A 23,620-nucleotide genomic window follows, 5' to 3' on the forward strand; every position below is an offset into this window, starting at 1 on the left:
CTTCACTTGTACTTGCTTTCTCAAACTAGCAGTAGGGCTCCAAATCGTGGACAGGTGGGACGTTAGGTCCTGCCTGTACCCATTTAATGGGTGCGTGAGTGGTGATTTCAGTGAGAAGCTCTCGGGGGTGGGTACAGCGCTCTGGCATTGATGATGAGATTCCAGTGCCACCCTTTGATTTTTGCAGTGATGGGCAGGAGACCCCAGCACTGGGCACAGTCGGCTTGTCAGGTCTGTTGCCTGCAGCCCAAGTTGCTAATATTCTCAGCTGGTCTCTTTCGTCCTGTCCTCTCTGCAACACTTTCATAGAATTTCCTCTGGTATTTTCACTGCCTGTGCTATCTGTATTTTGTAGGTGTCTCTTCTGGCATTTTCAGCCCTTGCTCTCTCTCTCTCTCTCTTTCTGAAATCTCCTCTGGTATTTTCAGACCCTGCTTTCTCTTTTTCTGGAGTCTTTTCTGGTATTTTCAGCTCTCTCTCTCTCTCACTCTCTCTCTCTGTCTCTCATTTTGCTGGAATCTCCTCTGGTATTTTCAGCCCCTGCTCTCTCTTTTTCTGGAGTCTTTTCTGCAATTTTCAGCTCTTGCTCTCTTTCTCATTTTTCTGGAGTCTCCTCTGGTATTTTCAGCCCCTGCTCTCTCTTATGCTGGAGTCTTTTCTGGTATTTTCAGCTCTTGCTCTCTCTCGCTCTCTCTCATTTTGCTGGAGTCTCCTCTGATATTTTCAGCCCCTGGTCTCTCTCTTTCTGGAGTCTTTTCTGGTATTTTTCAGCTCTTGCTCTCTTTCTCTCTCATTTTGCTGGAGTCTCCTCTGGTATTTTCAGCCCCTACTCTCTTTTTTTCTGGAGTCTTTTCTGCAATTTTCAGCTCTTGCTCTCTTTCTCATTTTGCTGGAGTCTCCTCTGGTATTTTCAGCCCTTGCTTTCTCTTTTTCTGGAGTCTTTTCTGGTATTTTCAGCTCTTGCGCTCTCTCATTTTTCTGGAGTCTCCTCTGGTATTTTCAGCCCCTGCTCTCTCTTTTGCTGGAGTCTTTTCTGGTATTTTCAGCTCTTGCTCTCTCTCGCTCTCTCTCATTTTGCTGGAGTCTCCTCTGATATTTTCAGCCCCTGCTCTCTCTCTCTTTCTGGAGTCTTTTCAGGTATTTTTCAGCTCTTGCTCTCTTTCTCTCTCATTTTGCTAGAGTCTCCTCTGGTATTTTCAGCCCTTGCTCTCTCTTTTTCTGGAGTCTTTTCTGCAATTTTCAGCTCTTGTTCTCTTTCTCATTTTGCTGGAGTCTCCTCTGGTATTTTCAGCCCCTGGTCTCTCTCTTTCTGGAGTCTTTTCTGGTATTTTTCAGCTCTTGCTCTCTTTCTCTCTCATTTTGCTGGAGTCTCCTCTGGTATTTTCAGCCCCTACTCTCTTTTTTTCTGGAGTCTTTTCTGCAATTTTCAGCTCTTGCTCTCTTTCTCATTTTGCTGGAGTCTCCTCTGGTATTTTCAGCCCTTGCTTTCTCTTTTTCTGGAGTCTTTTCTGGTATTTTCAGCTCTTGCGCTCTCTCATTTTTCTGGAGTCTCCTCTGGTATTTTCAGCCCCTGCTCTCTCTTTTGCTGGAGTCTTTTCTGGTATTTTCAGCTCTTGCTCTCTCTCGCTCTCTCTCATTTTGCTGGAGTCTCCTCTGATATTTTCAGCCCCTGCTCTCTCTCTCTTTCTGGAGTCTTTTCAGGTATTTTTCAGCTCTTGCTCTCTTTCTCTCTCATTTTGCTAGAGTCTCCTCTGGTATTTTCAGCCCTTGCTCTCTCTTTTTCTGGAGTCTTTTCTGCAATTTTCAGCTCTTGTTCTCTTTCTCATTTTGCTGGAGTCTCCTCTGGTATTTTCAGCCCCTGCTCTCTATTTTTCTGGAGTCTTTTCTGCTATTTTCAGCTCTTGCTCTCTCTCTCTCATTTTGCTGGAGTCTCCTCTGGTATTTTCAGCCCCTGCTTTCTCTTTTTCTGGAGTCTTTTCTGCAATTTTCAGCTCTTGTTCTCTTTCTCATTTTGCTGGAGTCTCCTCTGGTATTTTCAGCCCCTGCTCTCTCTTTTTCTGGAGTCTTTTCTGCTATTTTCAGCTCTTGCTCTCTCTCTCTCATTTTGCTGGAGTCTCCTCTGGTATTTTCAGCCCCTGCTCTCTATTTTTCTGGAGTCTTTTCTGCTATTTTCAGCTCTTGCTCTCTCTCTCTCATTTTGCTGGAGTCTCCTCTGGTATTTTCAGCCCCTGCTTTCTCTTTTTCTGGAGTCTTTTCTGGTAATTTCAGCTCTTGCGCTCTCTCTGTCTCTCATTTTGCTGGAATCTCCTCTGGTATTTTCAGCCCCTGCTCTCTCTTTATTTTGCTGGAGTCTCTTCTAATATTCAAAAGGATTCGTGTGTCTTCTAAACCCAGAACTGGCTATTCTAATTTATATATTTTTTTTTTTCAAAGCTGCAGTGATGCAGCCCCTCAGTGTCCACATTTATTAATGTTGATTTAGCTTTTAAGTTGTAGCTCATGGTGATTTGCATTCAGGTATGTTCCTTCCCCAGAGGGCTTACCTGAGCTGAAAGTCACAAGAGCAAGATTTGAACTTTGGCTTCCCTGATTCTCAGCCCACTGTTCTAAAAGCAGGACTACTCTACTCCACATAAGAATTGCCATACTGGGACAGAGTGAAGGTCCATCCAGCCCAGAATCCTGTTTCCAACAATGGCCAACCCACGTCCCAAGAACCTGGCAGAACCCCAAAGAGTAGCAACATTCCAGAGCTGAGACTGTGATGTCATAATGCCTCATTCCACCAATGCCTAAGAGCCAACCTCAGCAGTGATGTCACAATGGCTTCATTGTCCTTTACTTGGCTCACATAAGATCATAAGACAGATCAAAGGTCCATCAAGCCCAGTATCCTGTTTCCAACAGTGGCCAACCCAGGTCCCAAGTACCTAGCTAGATCCCAAGGAGTAAAACAGATTTTCTGCTACTTATCCTAGGAATAAGCAGTAGATTTCCCCAAGTCATCTTAATAATGGCCTATGGACTTCTCTTTTAGGAAGTTATCCAAATCTTTTTTAAACCCTGCTAAGCTAAATGATTTCACCACATTCTCTGGCAATGAATTCCAGAGTTTAATTACACGTTGTATGAAGAAATATTTTCTCAGATATGTTTTAACTACTACTTAGTAGCTTCATCGCATATCCCCTAGTCCTAGGATTTTTGGAAAGAGTGATCAAGCGATTCACATCTACCCTTTCCACTCCACTCAGTATTTTATAGACCCCTGCCCTAGCCACTTTAGCCTTTCCTCTTAGGGCAGTCATCCAGTATTTTTACCATTTCCGTTGCCCTTATCTGCGCCTTTTCTAATTCTGCTATACAGTATCATTTTTTCAGATGCAGTAACCAGAATTACACTAAGTATTTGAGTGCGGCCATATCGTGGAGCGATTCAAGGACACTATCACATTATTGTGAATTAACTCTTTACTTGAGGTTTATAATCCATTCTTTAGTTTATAAAACCTGCCTTTCTCTGGATTCTATAAACAGCAATGAAGGCAATCTGCACTTGGTTCAGGGGGCTGTTTGTGAGGGGCTGTGTGTAGTGAAGGGGAAGAGAGCAAAAGTCCCTTCAGGGTAGCACTGGAGCACCCTGAAAGCAGAAGTAAAAAAGGCTCAGAGTTCAGGTTATTTTGGGCAATTCTGCTTTGTGAGACGGTCCTGGCTTTCTGCTTGCTGTCCTCAGTGTTTTAATGGGGCAAATGTGAATGGCAGGGATGGTTCATTCAGGTCATAAGGCGCACTGAGGAACTCTGGGTTTCCTTTCCTATTTTCAAAAGTTTTTCTTCTCTCCCTGTCACTGAGAAGTTCCCCGAACACTTTGACCCAGGGGTTGAAGAACCAGGACCAGCTCACTGGTCCTTGACAGACCCAATCCTGGACCTGCTCACCCTGTAAACATCAAGCCCCTGTAAGGCCCACCTCACTTGCCCCTTATAGACTTGAAACCCTTATAAGGGGCACCTCACCTGCCCCCAATTGGTCCAAAGCTCCTATATGTACCACCTCACCTGCCCCTATATACTTGAAGCCCCTATAAGGACCACCTTACCTGCCCCCCTGTGGACTTGAAGCTTCTATAAGGAGCCTCTCACCTGCCCCTATAGACTTGATGCCCCTATAAGGACCACCTTACCTGCCCCCCTGTGGACTTGAAGCTTCTATAAGGACCCTCTCACCTGCCCCTATAGACTTGATGCCCCTATAAGGACCACCTTACCTGCCCCCCTGTGGACTTGAAGCTCCTATAAGGACTCTCACCTGCCCCCTATAGACTTGATGCCCCTATAAGGACCACCTTACCTGCCCCCCTGTGGACTTGAAGCTCCTATAAGGACCCTCTCACCTGCCCCTATAGACTTGATGCCCCTATAAGGACCACCTTACCTGCCCCCCTGTGGACTTGAAGCTCCTATAAGGACCCTCTCACCTGCCCCTATAGACTTGATGCCCCTATAAGGACCACCTTACCTGCCCCCCTGTGGACTTGAAGCTCCTATAAGGACTCTCTCACTTGCCCCTATAGACTTGATGCCCCTATAAGGACCACCTTACCTGCCCCCCTGTGGACTTGAAGCTCCTATAAGGACCCTCTCACCTGCCCTATAGACTTGATGCCCCTATAAGGACCACCTTACCTGCCCCCCCTGTGGACTTGAAGCTCCTATAAGGACTCTCTCACTTGCCCCTATAGACTTGATGCCCCTATAAGGACCACCTTACCTGCCCCCCTGTGGACTTGAGCTCCTATAAGGACTCTCTCACCTGCCCCTATAGACTTGATGCCCCTATAAGGACCACCTTACCTGCCCCCCTGTGGACTTGAAGCTCCTATAAGGACTCTCTCACCTGCCCCTATAGACTTGATGCCCCTATAAGGACCACCTTACCTGCCCCCCTGTGGACTTGAGGCCCCTATAAGGACTCTCTCACCTGCCCCCTATAGACTTGAGGCCCCTATAAGGACCACCCTACCTTAAACCTCCAGTGTTCCTGTAAGGGCCAGCTCACTTGTCCCTCGTAGGCTGAAGTCCCTACAAGTGGGGCTCACCTGTCTCTACAGACTCACATCCCCTGTCCAGGGCAATTTAAATGCGGCCTGTGGTTGATTTGCCCCTTGTAGGGGAAATGGCTCTGGTTCTCACCTGTCTGCTGTAAGTGTGACCCAAGGTTTCTAGCCTGAGGTGGTGCTTAAATATTTCTTGAAGTCTGTGTGTGCTTTGCTTTGTGTAAGGAGTGGGCCTGGGCTGGCACTGTATCTGTGGGAGGAGTGCCAGGCCCGGCTTTACTTATCTGATCTGATTAGGCTGTGAAATGAATGGATTTGATACTGGAGGGAGCTCTGGAACTGGTGCTGGTGTGGGAGTGGGGGGAGTGGAGGGAAGCACACCCCAGTCTCAACCGAAGGAATCATATAATTTACCCTTTCTCCCCTGGGCTGATACAGGTTGAGCCTGGAAATCCATAAGTGCTAGTCACACACTGTGGCTTTGATTATATTCATTCCGGTGATTGGGAACAGTGATCTTCCGGTCTGTGGATTATTTCCCTGTTCTGGCAAAGGACTGAATCCACAAAAAGACTTTGTACAGCGTTTAAAAGTAGGAATTTTGTGAATGAGGCAAGAGAGATGTCATATCTTATGTGGAGAAGAGATTTTTCTTAAGTGATTTCTGGAAGCGGAAGCAAGAGGAGATGTAGGGAGCTTATTCTAAATGTACAGAGCTTGGAATTTGAATGTGGACTCAAACATCTTTTTCTGGCAGACTCGTTAAGGAGACGGGCAGGGATCAAGGCTAAAAAACCTTCTTCCCAGCCCTGGAGTAAGAAATTGGAAGAAACTCATGGGGAAGAAATGAGGGAGGGAAGGTGGGTGAGGAGTGCACAGGAGGACTCCCTAATGAGGACCAGTGGACAAGAAGAGGCAGCACTTGATGGTTCCCCGATGAGAGCCATCACGGGAAGAGTAAGAAGAGAGTCAGCACTTGATGGTTCCCTGATGAGAGCCAGCACAGGAGGAGTAAGAAGCGAGCACTTGATGGTTCCCTGATGAGAGCCAGCATGGGAAGAGTAAGAAGAGAACACTTGATGGTTCCCTGATGAGAGCCAGCACGGGAAGAATAAGAAGAGAGTCAGTACTTGATGGTTCCCTGATGAGAACTAGTGTGGAAGTCATGAGGACAAAGGCCTCACTTGAGCTCCCTGATGAGAGCCAGCATGGGAAGAGTAAGAAGAGAGTCAGCATTTGATGGGTTCCTGATGAGAATCAGTGTGGAAGGACCTCATGAACTCATCTAGAACCTGAGAAAGATAGAACTGGACTTAGGATCCTGTATATAATAAGTGCACAGCTTGGTACCCATGTCTGTCCCTAGTCTCGGGCATAAAGCTGCCCAGAGCATCACCAGTACAAGGACTGGACTTTTCCAACAGCGGGTTCTCCGCGTTCCATTTTTCTCCAGTTTGTCTGTCAGTGGATCGTTCTGTGTCTGACTGCAACTGAGTCTGTTCGTCTTTTCTGTTTCCGAAGGATAAGATTATGTTTTAACATGGAAGAAAAAAGTGATCAAGGTTTAACGGGGTTGATAAACATAGAAACATAGAAATAGACGGCAGATAAGGGCCCACGGCCCATCTAGTCTGCCCACCTTAATGTCCCTCTCCTACCTTTGCCCTGTGAATAGATCCCATGTGCCGATCCCTATGAATAGATCCCATGTGCCAGTGTTTGGTTTTCCCCCTATAATCACGTGATCCTTCAGGGTTTGTTTTAGCTTAATCTGAACTCTTGTTTTAAAGGTGACATGGGAGAAATTGCTCTCCTTTGAAAGGTTCTCCAGTATTTGATCTTCGATCCGGCTTTAGAATTGGCCATAAAATTGTCGGCTTCCTGGTGCATCTGTCAGGTGAATTCACCCTTCTTCTGTGCTCTGAACTACCTCGGTTCACTCCTAACCTTTCTGCAGAGGTGTCTCATTTCAACACACCCTGTAGGGTTTGAAAGAATAAGGAAGGGACTTCTAAGCGCGTCTTCACTTCTCGGCGTGGCGTCCCCAGAGGACAGGCTGACGTGTCCGTAGAAAAGGGAAAACTGCAGCGAAACATCCTTTTACCGAGGGAATCCTATGGCTTTAACGGGTTCATTAGCTCCCTGTTTTCATTGGGCTCCCTTCCTTAAAGCACTTAATTGCCCAGCTAGCACACTGGATGTTTTGCCACAGGCTCCGGGGAGAAAAGGGGAGATCTCCGGTGAGCCTGTGGCTTTCCCGAGGGCCCGTGGCTGCCGTCACACCATCACACTGAGGTCTCATTATTTCTTCTGACCTCACCGAGACCTGCCCCTGTCCCTGCTGGGAACACATTCATTATAGTAAACAGCCTGATGAACAAGTCCTGGGGAGATCTGTCGTTCACCAGAAGGGTTGTGATGAAGATCTGCTCTTCAGCTATCCGTGCTCTATTCATACGTGTGATGCCTGTTCTGTTGTCTGTGCTGTATTCATGCTATATGTTTATCAATTTGGCGCTTGCATTAGGCTGTGATAAAAATCCACTCTTCAGTTGTCCATACATTAGATATGTCCAATGGGATGTCTGTGCAGTATTCATGTTTTACATGTATCAGTGTGGCACCTTCATGGGGCTCTTCAGCTGTCCGTGCTGTATTCATGCTTTGTGTAGCAATGTGCCACCTACAAGAAGACACTGAGTTTTCCTGTCTCCCTGTTTCTTGTCTTATCCTAGGACTGCACAGATTTGGGGAGGGGGGAATTCCAAGGTTCTAAGTGTCGGCAGCCAGGTCACGGATTGCTTAATAAACAGGATATCAATGGCGATGTTCCAAGAAGGGAATCTCTTGCAAGTTAGGCAGATGAGCTTTGCATGTGGGGCCTGGGCTCCCTTTGTATTCACACCACAAACAGTGAGTGGCAGGCCCTGAGAAGGGAGCTGGGTCTCAGAGAAGAGAAGCTGTTGTACCCCCCCACCCCACCAAAAAAAATCTGCAGGTTGTCACCTCTCTGAATTCTCCCCACAGGTCAAATTGTTCAGATGTAAACAAACAGTGGATTATGAACTTCACTTACGTCAGATGTTGGCAAGAGAAAGATCCCAGGACTCTGGTTGAACCTGTTGGGCGATGAGACTGGTGGAAAAGTCTTGCAGCCCCTTGGGTGGCTTCTCTGCAGGGCATCGCACCAATTCACTAGACTGACCTACTCAACCTAGTGACCCCCCAAGTTCAGCCCCTCCCTTAATCCTGCTGCTGTTTCAGGCTCTTTCCCCTGTTATCACGGTATCGCAGTTATCTGTCCTAGGCTTGTATAGATTAAATGTTCCCAAGGCTCGTGGATCCAGTGAAACAGCAGGCTCTCAGGTTTGGCCTGGGAGGCACCTCCAGGGCAGTTCAAGTGCTCAGGACGGCCACGGTGTATGTGCACAAGAGAGATTTCCAAACTCTGGATCTCCGGGATGTACAGATATTTTCCTGTGCATAATCAGTGTGGCCATCCTGAAAACCTGACTGCTTAAGGAGGTCTCCAGGACCAGTATTGGACTTTGCAGAGAAAGATTTGGCCCCTGGCTCCAGTAGCCGTAGTTAAAGTTGACCTTTAACTTTAAAATTGTTAAAGGAAGGTGAACTGAGAGCTGGAGAGGGGGGAAGGAGGGAGGGAGGGAGGAAGGATCTTTCTACATACATCTGGCACTGCCCTCACTTTCCTGGTCAAGTCTTGAGGCGCAGTGTCGGAGACATCCCAAAATGTGGCTTTGTGCGCTGCTTGGGCTGCAAACTTTCCATCCCAAAGTGGATTTCTGGGAAAGGGATTTCACAAATTCCGCTCACACGGAGAGTTGCTTTTCCGGTTCTGAAACGAGGATGGTGTGCCAGAGGGTAGGGAACAGCTTCTCGTGTTCATGTGTGTCTGCATGCATGATTTCTCTGTGTTCACGTATGTGTGTTTGTGTGTACTGTGATTCAGATGGTGACCTGGGACTGACTCTGAACGGCCAAGCAGGTAACGGTGGGATTCCCATTGCCAGTTTCTCCAGCTCCTGTCCAAGACCCTTTTGTCTCTGCAACAGGAGCAGCTCAACCTCCTTGCCAGTCAGGATGTCCATAATGAATATGCATGAGGTTGATTTGCATATATTGTCTCCATTGTATGCAAATCTCTGCCATGAATATTCATTATGGATATCCTGCAAGGAGATTCTCCAGGAATCAATTGGGAAACAGTGGCCTAGTTCAGGGCTAGTCAACCACAATGAATATTCATGAGGTGAATATGCATATTGTAGATCTCCAATCCAGTTAAAATGTCTTGAACGCCCGACTGGCAAAGGTGGGGCCTAGGACAAATTGAAAAGATCTGCTCAAAATCAGTGGTTCCCAATCTAGTCCTCGGGACACTCCCTGCCACTCAGGTTTTCAGGATACCGTTGATGAATATGTCAGAGAGAGACGAACCGTGATGTGATGTATGGATACTGTATGTACTCGTATTGCAAGACACTGCTTGTTTGTCAAGTTAAAATTGAATCAAATGTTTTGCTTGTCTTGCAAACCAAGTTACTTGCAATGCAAGGTTTTATCCTAACTTGATACATGCTAGGAACTAATGATAGCATACAGTGTACTGGTTATGCTTACGATGCAAGGTTTCCAGTACAAGTTATACCTAATTTGACACACAGAAAGTTACAGTGTAAGATAACAAGTTCACTTGTACCACAGAAGGTTGGCAGAAACCTGCTGGGTGTTGTAGGCGGTAGCGTGTGTCAAGGTGCCCCCTAGCCCTGGTGGGATCTCCATGTAAACACTGGTGCAATCGTGCAGCGTGGCGCAGGATTATGTCTCTTTCCTGCTGAGCTGCAAAAGGTGACCCAGGGCACGACACATGCTTGCCATTCCTCTCCTGTGGAGCAGCTGTGGCTTCTTATACACTTTAATAATGTTTCTGACCAAAATAGGCACTACAATTCCCTGCATGCACGGGGGAGTATGGAGAGGGGGGGGGGCGATTGGTGCGAAGCTCGCAATGACTTGGTGTCAGGCGGTCACCCCCTGGCATATGTCAGACTGTCACTGCTATCAATCACCACTGCCAGTGCCATCTCCCCCCCCCCCCACTGCTTTCCAGGTGGTGTTTAGAGGGGGGGAGATTTCAATGTGCTCTCAAACTGCCTGGCTGCTTTGTGACGCCCAGCTCACTTCTGCTCTATTTCCTGTTTAAGGATATCAACAAAGAAAAAGAAAAGAAGAAAAAAAAAAAAACAGTTTTTTTGCTAGCGGTTAAGCACAGGATGCATTCAGTCCTGGGCTGGCGTCACCTCGCAACACGTATGATCTACAGAGCCTGTTAGAACATCAGTGGCAAGCGCCATGGGGCTCTGTGTATCATCTGTCCTGCCGGTGAACCCCAAGGATGGGGACGCACTGCTGTAAAGCAATGCGCTGAACCCCCCCCCCCCCTCCCTTCCCTGCGACTCTCCTGCGAATGTACCCTTGGAATGTTTCCCCGTCGCAGAGAGAACTTTGGTAAGATACCTCATTCCAAGGACGCTTCATAAAACAGAGAAAACCCCCACATCTGGGCAGAGAGGAGCTGGGTGGATGCGGGAGGCAAGGCGGGGGGGGGGGGGAAGAGAGTTGATTTGAGGTCAAAGGGATGCAGAGGCCCAGCTAGGAGGCAGATACGGCAGCAGTGAATCGGTCCGTTATTAAGTGGGGCCAAAGACTGAGGAAGTGTTCTGGAGTGTTAACTGCCTCTTTCTCTCTCCCTCCTCGTGCTCCACAGCTTTGATGTCGAGAATGGCCCCTCTCCAGGCCGCAGTCCCATTGACTCGCAGGCGAGTCCCGGATTGGTTCTACACCCCAGCTTCCCCCAGAGCCAGCGGCGGGAGTCCTTCCTGTACCGGTCCGACAGCGACTACGATATGTCTCCGAAAACTATGTCACGGAACTCCTCCGTCGCCAGCGAATCGTAAGTAGGATACAGGAAGGGGTTAACAGCGCATCTCACCGTTCTGACGTGGGTTTGCCAACAGCATGACGTGTGCGAACACAGTGGCATAGTAAAGGGGGAGGGCGGGGGAGGCGGTCCGCCCTGGGCGCTGTCTTGGTGAGGGCGCAGGCATCCATGCTGATATATGCAGAGCATGAATACAGCACAGACAACTGAAGGGCACATCCTTATCAGCAAGAGCATGAATACAGCACCAACAGCTGAAGATGGAGCTCTGAGAGAATTAAAAAAAAAACCCAACAACCCCATAAAGCTTAGGCAGGAATCCAGTTCAAACGGAGGGGGGGGGGGAGGGAAGTTGCACTGATGATATTCCTCTGTTAGTGGGAAATATGGACAATCATTAAGAAGGGGTTAATGAATTAGCATAAGACCACATCCACACATTGAATCTCTCTGGAGGTTTTGTGGACATCACTATTCATGTAATAACTCTCTCTCCTCTCGAGTGACGCCACGGATTTCTTGTAACTTTTCCTCTCTCTTTTCTGTTTTGCTTCCTCAGGCACGTGGAAGACTTGATCGTCACTCCCTTTGCCCAGGTAGGGCACCGTGTGTGTATGCACGCTTGTCGGGGAAGAAGAGAGGAAGTTGGGGGGGGGGGGGCTTGAGGCTGAACTAGGAGGAGCTGTGGCAGAATGGGGCGGTGCCATGTGTCTGGCTTTAAAATGAGAATTCCTGTGTAACGCAAGCAGGGAACGTGCAAACTTTTCCAGCGAGCTGGAGCTGCCACTAGCTTCGGCAGGAGCATTTTTTCTTGACTTTAGGAGCTGTTTCTCTGCGTGTTTTGTGGGTGGGTGGGTGTGCGTGTCCCGCGCCTAAGACACGTTCTGACCATAGGCACGGGACATACACACACAACAGCTGCGTCCAAATCACGTTAAACCTCAAATAAATACAAAAATAAATAAGGCAAAAGAGGCTTCAGTAGCGGCTGGAAGCTGTTTTCTTTTCTGCCCCGTTTGGCGCTTACCGGAGCTCCGTGAGCTCAGCCCTGCACGGTACTGGGGCCTAATGATCGGCCCTTGTTCACAGGCCCCAGGCACAGCTCCTCCCCCTTTCACTGCATTGCTGCAGCTCCACACAAATGGCTGAAAATCACCGCTAAGGTCTTAAAATTCTTCTGCCTGCCCTAAATCCACCGCTGTTTCCGTCTACTTTTTATGATCATAATTTGAGCGTTTTTGGTAAGATTTTGAACAAACTTTGATGTACTCAGCCCTAATAAATTTTCAGAGAACCCAGCTCTCAAAGCTTGGAGCATTAACCCTTTGAAGCGCTATGCTTTTGCAATTTCCAGTTCCCCTCCCCATGTGCCAGAGTCCTGGGGCCTGATGCACTGAGCGTTTCCCCCTCCCCCCTTCAGTGTGCTGCCAGGCCTGGCATGTCCTGGGAGACGAGCCACTGTGGCCCTCAGCCCTTCCAGCGTCAGACGAGGGTTGAGGGATTCACATCAGTATGGTATAAAGAGCTCTGGGGAGGGAAATTGGACTAGAGAATGACACGGGGACACATTTTTCCTCTACCAGCGGGAACTCATTTTCCCATCCCCATGAGTTCTTTTCCTGTCCCTGCCCCATTCCTGCAAACTCCGTCCTCATCTGCACAAGCCTGAAACACTTTCAAATCATAAGTAGCAACATTCTAGAGCTCAGCTTGTGATGTCATAATGCCTCATTCCACCAATGCCTAAGCTCCGTCCTCAAACACTTTCAAATCCTAAGTAGTAACATTCTAGAGCTCAGCTTGTGATGTCATAATGCCTCATTCCACCAATGCCTAAGCTCCATCCTCAAACACTTTCAAATCCTAAGAAGCAACATTCTAGAGCTCAGACTGTGATGTCATAATGCTTCATTCCACCAATGCCTAAGCTCCGTCCTCAAACACTTTCAAATCCTAAGAAGCAACATTCTAGAGCTCAGCTTGTGATGTCATAATGCCTCATTCCACCAATGCCTAAGCTCCGTCCTCAAACACTTGAAAATCCTAAGTAGCAACATTGTAGAACTCAGATTGTGATGTCATAATGCCTCATTCCACCAATGCCTAAGCTCCGTCCTCAAACACTTGAAAATCCTAAGTAGCAACATTCTAGAGCTCAGATTGTGATGTCATAATGCCTCATTCCACCAATGCCTAAGCTCCGTCCTCCTCCGCACAAGCCTCTAAAATCATGTGTTTGAGGCTTGTGTGGTTAAAGCAGAGCTTACAGGAATGGGAGAAGGACAGTGAGAAAAGTCACGAAGACGGGACTGGGAAATTGAGTTCCTGACAGGGACAAACTTGTCCCTGTGTCATTCTCTAAACTGGACTAAAGGTAGAAAGGGATTCAGCAGTTCTTGTGACTGATCCAAGTACACTGAGAGTCGCAGCCCCCATTCCTCACCGTGCAGAGCTGACTCTTTTTTCCCTAATATTTCTGGCAGGTGCTGGCCAGTTTGCGCAGCGTACGAAGCAACTTCTCGATCCTGGCGAACATTACCACCCCCACAAACAAGTAAGTCTGGAATTCCAAACACACCCTTATGCCGTCTTCCCCATTCACGCATGCATTGGGGGTAAAATTAGGACTGGATCAGTCTATTGCAAGATGGGAGAATGGAAGCAATTAAAATATTTCTATTATTGGGCATCTTGAAGCTTCCCAGTGCCCTGAAGTCCGATTTCTGTTTTAATCTACGGGTTTCTAGCCCTGTGTAAACTAAGAGCAGATTTTGAAGCCAGCTCTGAGCTCCATGGAGCCTGGCTGACTGGCTATTAAGTCACAGCTGGGGCCAGCCCTGGCACTGAGTGCCTCCCCTTGGCTTCGTATTCCCTCTGGTGCTGACGGGAGTTTGCAAGAGGAAGATACGGGGCCGTCTCTGAACCTGGGGATGCCACAGCTGTGAAAAACTGTGATGTTGCTGCACACTAGTTTTCATGAAATTTCACAAGAAAAAGAACACAACAGTCCTGCAGCAGACGTCGAACAGCCGAGAACCAAGGAAAAATACTGCAGAAACGATGCTAGGAATTATTTAAAAAGGAATGGTTAACAAGACTAAGAATATTACAATGTCCCTGTATTGCTCCATGGTGCGACCTCATCTGGAGTATTGTGTTCAATTCTGGTCTCCTTATCTCAAGAAAGATATAGCGGCGCTAGAAAAGGTTCAAAGAAGAGTGACCAAGATGGAACTCCTCTCGTATGAGGAAAGACTAAAACGGTTAGGGCTCTTCAGCTTGAAAAAGAGACGGCTGAGGGGAGATAGGATTGAAGTCTACAAAATCCTGAGTGGAGTAGAACGGGTACAAGTGGATCAATTTCTCACTCCGTCAAAAATTACAAAGATTAGGGGACACTCGATGAAGCTACAGGGAAATACTTTTAAAACCAATAGGAGGAAATATTTTTTCACTCAGAGAATAGTTAAGCTCTGGAACGCATTGCCAGAAGTTGTGGTAAGAGCAGTTAATGTAGCTGGTTTTAAGAAAGGTTTGGACAAGTTCCTGGAGGAAAAGTCCATAGTCTGTTATTGAGAAAGACATGGAGGAAGCTACTGCTTGCCCTGGATCAATAGCATGGAATGTTTCTATTCCTTGGGTTTTGGCCAGGTATTAGGGACCTGGATTGGCCACCGTGAGAATGGGCTTCTGGGCTTGATGGATCATTGGTGTGACCCAATAAGGCTATTCTTATGTTCGTATGTACTTGACACCAAGTCTTTATTTCAATCAGTCAACGTTATGTTAATCAAGTTCTACATAAATTAAATCACATATACAAGACATAACAAAAAAAATAAAAATAACTAACCGATAACAAAAGGAGAAAGAGAGGAACTACAATTCTTAATAGGATAGAAAACATGTAATAATAATATCAGGAAGGGGAAAAAAAAGAGAGAGGGCAGAGTTAAAAATCCTGAGTTCGATTGCTGATCAACTGCCTTATCAGTCTGCAAAGGCGTCTCTAAAGAGAAAGCCCTTTGATGAACATTTAAATCTTTCTAATGAGGTTTCCTCTCGTGGATAGATGGGAAGTAAGTTCCAGATTGGGGGGGCTGTAACTGAAAAGATGTCCATGCGTCTAGTATTAATAACGTTCGAGGAGGGGGTGGATAATAGGTGCTGTTCATTTGATCTCAGGGATTTTAGAATTAATTGTAAGGAATTAATAATTTATCTAGGAAGGCTGGCATATTTGAATCTCTGACTCTGAAGGTTTTGAAGGCTATTTTATACGTTATTCTGTGTATGATCAGGAGTCACTGTACGTTTTTCTAGAGAGGAGTAATATGTTTAAAAACTTTTGAATTTGTGATCATTTTTATTGCTGTGTTCTGGATTATTTCTTTCTGTGAGATACCTTTTAGTAATGAATTGCAGTAGTCTAATTTGGATATTAAGAGGGAATGGATTAAGATATTTATTGCTGCTGGTTCAAGTGTCTTTACCAGGGATCTTATCACATGCAATTTATAGAAGCAATTCTTAACAACTGGGCCAATGTGGTCATGATATCATAACTTTTGATCCACCTTTGTCATAAAGGAACTTGGACCCAACACAGTCCATGTGTCGATCAACAAATCTTCAGGGGGTCCAAGGATTTCCTTTATGGGCCACAAAGAGGTGCAAAAGAGATGAATCACCTTGTAAAAAGCTTTTGAAAGCTGCGTATCAGTGGAGACTGTTTATAAAGGAAATCCTTGGACCCCTGAAGAAGATTTGTTGATCAAAACACGGACCGTGTCGGGTCCAACTGGCTAATAGTGTTAACAGCCTTAGGCCCCAATTCTGCAAACTGTGCCTAACTTTAGGCATGGTTTAGATGTCTGTGGAGAGCAAGTCGTGCTCCGTGTTACTTAGACATGAGATAGGCGTCGGGTACGCGTTCCCAATAATATTTTTTTTTCACTTGTAGACGTCCCTACAATGAATTTAGCTATATGTAAAAATGTGTTTTTTACTGATTCTTATCCATTATTTCATGATTGTAAGCTTTAACATAATGGAAACACCGTATACCATCTCTAAAAGGATATTTATAATATATTATTTTTACTGGGAGTTGAACTGGGAATTTTGATAAAACGTGATATGAACATAAGAACATAAGCAATGCCTCCACTGAGTCAGACCCGAGGTCCATCGTGCCCAGCAGTCTGCTCATGCGGCGGCCCAACAGGTCCAGGACCTGCGCAGTAGCCCCCTATCTATACCCCTCTATCCCTTTCTTCAGCAGGAAATTGTCCAATCCTTTCTTGAACTCCAGTACCGTACTCTGTCCTATTACGTCCTCTGGAAGCGCATTCCAGGTGTCCACCATCCGCTGAGTAAAGAAAAACTTCCTAGCATTTGTTTTGAATCTATCCCCTTCCAATTTTTCCGAATGCCCTCTTGTTCTTATATGTTTTGAAAATTTGAAGAATCTATCTCTCTCTACTTTCTCTATGCCCTTCATGATCTTGTAGGTCTCTATCATGTCTCCTCTGAGTCTCCGCTTTTCCAGGGAGAAGAGCTCCAGCCTCTCCAATCTTTCAGTGTATGAAAGGTTTTCCATGCCCTTAATCATTCGTGTCGCTCTCCTCTGGACCCTCTCAACTATTGCCCTCTCAAGTATTGCTTACACACTAACCTTCATGCTAATCCGCAGTGCTAGACAGTGAGCCTTACAATAACAACAATTCTGGTTCTATTATACTGTTCCGCATAGGCGTCGTTATGGCAGTTAATTCTGCTAGGATACATGCCAGGAGAGAAAACAAGGTGGATCTCACTGCCCTGTTATATTCTATTTTCTTCATTATTTCAGGATTGTAAGCTTTAACATAGAAAAAATATAAAAAAGTAACTCACTATGCCATCTTTAAAAGGATATTTATAATATCATATTTTCAGTGAGAGGTATTGACTGGGAGTTGAACTGGAAACATCAGCATAGAAGGGGTTAACTTTAAGCTGTGTGCCACATTGGAAACTTTGTAGGAATTGTAAAATTAGGTGCACTAGAAGGAATAGCTGTTTCAGCGTTGTTTGGGCTTCAGAAAGACGTTAGTCGGATAGATGTTATCTAGGCAGCCCTGTAGGTCATCCGTTGAGCTTTGTTTGGGCTTCACATAGACGTTTCTCTGAATGGGATTTAGGCAGATTGTTTCCAAAGTGATATTCTAAATACAGTTCAGGGATTTTATTCTCTGATTTAGCCAGCACATAAACAGGACACATCCATACAAACATATTGAATTTAAAATTGCCTAAAGCAATGTTATTAGCTAATTACAGCACATGAAAATCACAACTTTATGATTCTTGATACAAATAACAACTCCTTTTTCAATAAACATTCCTCCAATCAGCTCATTCTTCAAAGCAAAAAAAGCCCATAACTTCATTTGGCAAAGCTTAAAAACAGAATAAAACACATAACAGACCTGAATGTGACTTCTAGTTCATTGCAAAGGGAGGTGTGCAACTGTACAATGCTGACCTCATTTTGAGATCATCAAGGTGCACCTGCAAGGTACAAAGCCACAAGTAAAAGACAGGCTGGGAGTTGAACTCACAACCTCTGCAAGATCAGCACAGAGCCTTTACACATTAAGCTACACCACCTTCCACTCCAGTTTCTCTGACTCTTCTGTCATATCATAGCTCATTGACCTGCCTTTATATCATCTGCTTAGGAATGATATCACAATCACCACAAAGAAAGCATTTCTGGCTCACCAAGTTAATGTACCTTGTCCATCTTCTCAAGCTCACTGGTTCAAATCCCACCCTCACCGTCACTCATTTTAACAACTTCCTATTAGCTCTCATAGGAGTATATATGGTGGACTTTGCTGTTTTTCAACAGCATTGTGCATATCATAGCTTAGTGATCGGTTAAGGTATCATCTGCTTAGCTATCATATCACAGTTAGCTGAGACAAAAGACTGGTAGCTCAAAGGCTTAAAGCACTGCTTTCATTGTCCTAAAAGCTAGAATCTCAAGTATGGTTGAATAAATAAAAGTAAATTTGACCATGTCTCCCCGCTCCTGGCCAAGCTCCACTGGCTTCCGATAATCGCCAGGGTCCACTATAAATGCGCCTGTTTAACTTTCAAAATCCTATATGGTATCCTCATTCTCACCTATTCTGTCTGTTTTGGTATTTGAGCTGCTGCCAATAACTCTTTGCCCAGGTGCAAGCTGGTGTGCTGAACCCAGTTTTAACAGACCTGCTCTGGCCTCTGGGAAACACAAGGGGAGTCATTAGCCACTCTGGGAACCTGAAATTAGGAAAAAAGAAGGAAAATGTTAGAAAGACATCTGTGGCAAAAGTGAAAAGCAGAAGTTGTGGGAGAATATGTCACAGCATAGTCTCAAAATAACACCTAGAATGAGCAGAAACAAACACTGTTGGACTCCTAAAAACTGATTAGAAACATAGAAAATGACAGCAGAAAAGGGCTATAGCCCACCAAGTCTGCCCATTCCAATTATCCGCCCCCCCCCCCCCAGAGTTCACTCCCCTAGAGATCCCACGTGAATATCCCATTTCCTCTTAAAATCCGTCTTTTGAGCTGCCTCTATACAACTCTAAAAAGAATTACCTTTAGCTCTATGAGGAAAAGCACTGCATTCATCTTCCCAACATCATAGGTTCCACATATTCATGTAACTTGCAAATCCATTTTGCTGGCACCAAAGTTTCAAACAGCATGAGTGTTTTATCAGCCAACACACCTGGAACCAATTTTTATCCTCACTAATTCTCAGACCTGCTAATGACCCTGTAGAATGGAGAGAGTTGTGGCAGATATCAGGGGGACAAAAATAATACAGAATGGTAGTCCAAAAGAAAAAATCAGTCCTGCCTGAGCTTTTTTGTAATAAAGTCACCTAAGTAGCTAGCAATATATCATTCTCACCTGGATTTGGTATCTGAGCTGCTAGCAAGGAGTTCCTTGCACAGGTGCAGCATATTCACCTGGAAAGATGAAAAAGATTAGAAAGATATCAAAATTGCAAATTACTGTAGCTGCTAATGGTCCTGTGGAATTGAGAGCATTGTGGCAGATATAGGGGGGAAAAAAAAGGTTAAAAGATAATCAAGAAAGGTAAGGTCTCAGAAATCAGCATAAGCAATAACACAGAATAGGAGTCTTAAAAGAGAAAATGCTGCTCTGATGGACCTTCATATACTAAGCATGCCTAAGTGGCGTCTTGACATCATAGGCACCATTAGAACTTCCCACCAGAAAACTTTCAAATCTGATTGGGCGTGCTTTGGGTGTGGTTTGGCCAAAAACAGCTGCACTGACTTTTAATCATTTCCTTCACTTCTCAAAGCTTTGACAAGAAGCCATTTGTCATCTGCTTAGTCTCTAGAGGTTCTGATACCAAGTTTTAAACAAAGTTCTCTCTATAGCTCTATGCCTTAAAGCACTATATTTTTATCTTCCATACGTCAGGAGTTCAAGTCTTGAGTGCAGTTAGCAATTATTTTTTATATTCATTTTTCTACCAGAAAACCTTCAAACTCTTTGGCCATTCCTTTGCTTAAACATATTTAGGTTGAGCTTTAAAATGATCTGCAGCAATTCTCAGATGTCTAAAGCAGCCTGTTCGCTCTCATCCTAAACCCCCTCCCCCACCCAATACACCCACCCCAATTCTAAAGCCAAGCTGAATTTACCAATTGTAATGTCTGTAGGATACATCTCAAAACATGTACCTTCCTTCAACACCTGTCCAAGCCCTCTGAAGTTTTAGTAAACTTTTATACCTGTTGCCCTGTGTGGATATTGCATAAAAAGAAATCCATTCCTATCTCAATGGCTTGTAGTTGAGAGCAGATGAATGTAAGTGATGCACCTGTGCCTGCAAACTGCAGAATGTTGATGAAAAACAGCAAAGTACACCACTTATGAGAGCTGTTAGGATGCTGTTAAAATTAGTGAAGGGGACAATGGGATTTGAACCAGTGAGCTGGAGAGAATAGAGGAAGTACATTAGCTTGGTGAGCTAGACATACTTTTTTGTGGTAACTGTGATATCATTCCTAAGCAGATGATACATAGGCAGGTCATTAAGCTATGATATGACAGGGCAATGAGATGCACCTGATTAGAAGCTGATGTAGCTCAATGTGTTAAAATTCCATTCTGATCTTGCAGAAGTTGTGAGTTCAATACCCAGCGCATCTTTTACTTGTGGCATTCTACGTTGCAGGTGCACCTTGATGATCTCACAATGAGGTCAGCATTGTGCAGCTGCACACCTCCATTTTCAATGAAGGAAAATGCATGTTAAGGTCTGTATCTGGTTTTTCTATTTTTAAGTTTGAGAAATGAAGTAATGTGTGCAATATTTATATCTTTTCATGTTCTTTCTTTGCTTTCAAGAAAGAACTGATTGCAGCACAGTTTGGTGAGAAAAAAAGGGTTCTTTTTAAGCAGGAAAGCCACAGATACTGTAATTAGTAAATCATATTGCTGTTTGGGCAGAAAAGTACTATGTTGTGCATGCAATATGTTTGTATTGATGTGCCCTATTGATATGAGGGCTTATTAAATCTATTAGGAGAGGAAAAAAGAGGAACAAACAGATTCCTGAAGTCTGTGTAGAAAATATCATTTCAGAAGCCGAAACCATGTCTATGTTCCGCCCATAGAAATTCGCGTACAACCCAAGCAGAAACCACACTTAGACCAGCTTTTCATTCGCCTACAATTTCCACGATGTGTAGATGCGGTCTGCCGCCCAACTAGCGTCTATCTGGTGCCTATCCTTAACCATGCCCATGTTATGCCCACATCTACATCCTTGGACGTGACTTTTCCAAAAACTCGCGTCTACCTCGTGTCTATATTCTGAGAACGCCTACCTGATGCCTAACTCCGTCTAAGTCCCAACTAACACTTGTTAAGACCCTTAAATCGCTTATTAACCACTTAAATCGAACGTCTAAACCACGCCTAAAGTTAGGTGCAGTTTGCAGAATCGGGGCCTTAGTCAATAACAATAATGCTCTATGACATCACAATACCAGTGTAAAGAGCCTTAGCCAATAGGGAGAGGAGGAGATAGTGGATGCTGCGGATGGGTAGACTGGATTGGCCATTTGGCCTTTATCTGCCATCATGTTCCTATCATTCTATAACCATAAAGCTCTATGACCTCACAATGCAATTATAAAGAGCCTTAGCCAATAGGGAGAGGAGATGCAAATGTTAAGAGCCTTAGCCAATAGGGAGAGGAGGAGATTGTGGATGCTGTGGATGGGTAGACTGGATTGGCCATTTGGCCTTTTATCTGCCATCATGTTCCTATCATTCTATAACCATAAAGCTCTATGACCTCACAATGCAGGTAGAAAGAGCCTTAGCCAATAGGGAGAGGAGATGCAAATGTTAAGAACCTTAGCCAATAGGGAGAGGAGGAGATTGTGAATGCTGTGGATAGGCCATTTGGCCTTTATCTGCTGTCATGTTTCTATGAGGACTGGGTACTGTGACTTGGGTTTCAACTGTCTGGCTCAGTGGCAGGCTGTGGTGTACCATGGGATTTTTGCTCTGTGATTTGAGGAGGGGGACCTTGTTGCTTTGTGTATTTGTCCATTTCAACTTTCTTCCCTGTTCTCCAGCCACTAAACAGCAAAGTCTGAGTGCATCTGGCTGAGGAGGTGAGGTGGGAGCCATTGGCCCCACCTTGTTGAAACCAAAAGGGCTTGATATTTAGAAAGCACTCGCTAGGGTAGCGGCCTCTTCTCTCTGGATAAGTGTCCCTAGCTGCTTCTGTCCAGCGATTTTCAGCCACACGGTACAGCTTTAAAATCTACCGCCCCCAACCTTATCTGAATGGTGGCAGAGATGGCCTGGGTAGCTGGACTGCATATCAGCACTATCCGAATAAGACCAGTGGTTGATGCTCCATTAGAATATTCACCACCGCCATGGCCAGCGTTTAGAAAACCCGTTGACTATAACCTGAAGGTGTTTGAAAGATGCGATTCCAAAGTTCAGAAATACCACCTTTTTGGAGACTGAAAAATCCTGTCTGTCTTGCAGTTTTGGAGCACCTAAGCTATGAAAGCAAAAATGACTGACTTCTAAATTTTCTTTTTCACATTTGACCTGAAATGTTTACAGGGACATTCAACCCATCCCGCCCTAGACCCATAGTGAATGCTCTCTCTTGCTGTGCTGTCGAAGGGGGTGGGAGGGTTCACTTTCTGTTGTATTAATTGTATGAAAGGGGGCCCAGCCTTGCACCACGGTATCTCTCTGCTTCATCTTTTGTCAAAGGGAGAGCAAGAGCCTGCTCCTGGCAGGAGGGTGGGTTTTGACAGACACTGTCCCCATGCCCTAGCTATCTCCCCTTCCCCCTTTCACTGTACTTCTGTTTCTTTCGCCCACAGGAGGTCTCCGCTTGGCAGTCAGTGCACGGTTCATAAGGCCACACTTTCAGGTATGGAAGCACTTTACAAACACACATGCATCACAGCTCGCATGCACACGCTCCAGCACGCGCACACGTATGACAACTCAAATGCACACACAACAGCCTGCATGTACACACTCCAGTGCACATGCACGACAGCTCACATGCAAATGCTCCAGCACACACATATGACAGCTCACATGCACACACTCTGGCACACGTATGACAACTCACATGCACACACTTCAGCGCACATGTGTGACAGCACACCGATATGACAGCTTGCATGCACACAATGCATTGCACACACATGCTCCAGTGCACATGCACATCAGCTCACCCACACACACGTATGACAGCTCAAGCACACACAACAGTTCAAAGGCACATGTTTCAGCACACACATAACAGCTTGCACACACATGCTCCAGTGCACACGCATGGCAGCTCACACACACATGCACACATGCTTCAGCAAACATGCATGACAGCTCATACGTACACGCTCCAGCACACAAGTACAGTACAAGAGAGAACAAGGAGTGAGAGGAGGCAGAAGGCCTGGTCCATAAATCCCTTCCCACATCCCCACAGTTGTTTTCCCCACTCTCACTTGGTCTTTGGAACACTCTTCTGGGGAGAATAATGCGAAAGCAAAGATGCCTATCTAGAAATCCATCTGTTGCCATTGACTTAAATGTAAGTCCTTCAACAGTCAATTAAACACCACTGGATGCATGACTTTGAGCAAAGTCACCCAACCTTTTTTCAAGTCACTTAACCCCACCTGATCTAGGTCCTTCAGCAGAGTCATTTAACGCCATTTGATGCATGAAGTTCAGCAAAATCACTTAACCTCCCGGGCTTGGGTTTATTACTTAAGCACTTTTGAGCAGGGAAAGGGGTAGCCGTCATGAATTATTTCCCATCATCTACACTGATGGGGTGGACCAGTCACATAAAAATAATTCCTAGTCCCGGGAGCCAGCTCAGATTTGTGAATGAAGTTATGATCTCATACCGCCCACCACTGAGGGGTGGGGCAGTTTGTGCTAACGTTTTCAGGAGTTTCTTAAGACAACCAACTGTGTCTCAGACTGACAATGTTATAGGCGGTAGAGAATGACACGGT

General features: G+C 45.4%; 1 protein-coding gene across 4 annotated transcripts in view; it reads left to right on the plus strand.

Moving 5' to 3' along the window:
- Nucleotides 1–23,620, plus strand: part of PDE4A (phosphodiesterase 4A) — a 164,555-nt gene that overhangs the window by 93,994 nt on the left and 46,941 nt on the right. For all 4 annotated transcript variants that reach the window (XM_033925326.1, XM_033925327.1, XM_033925329.1 and 1 more), the window contains 4 exons: nt 10,845–11,030; nt 11,578–11,614; nt 13,502–13,572; nt 22,466–22,515. In XM_033925326.1, the coding sequence (XP_033781217.1) occupies nt 10,845–11,030; nt 11,578–11,614; nt 13,502–13,572; nt 22,466–22,515 (344 nt within the window). The remainder of the gene's footprint in view (nt 1–10,844; nt 11,031–11,577; nt 11,615–13,501; nt 13,573–22,465; nt 22,516–23,620) is intronic.

Source organism: Geotrypetes seraphini, chromosome 16 (assembly GCF_902459505.1).
Source record: "Geotrypetes seraphini chromosome 16, aGeoSer1.1, whole genome shotgun sequence".
Classification (NCBI taxonomy): domain Eukaryota; kingdom Metazoa; phylum Chordata; class Amphibia; order Gymnophiona; family Dermophiidae; genus Geotrypetes; species Geotrypetes seraphini.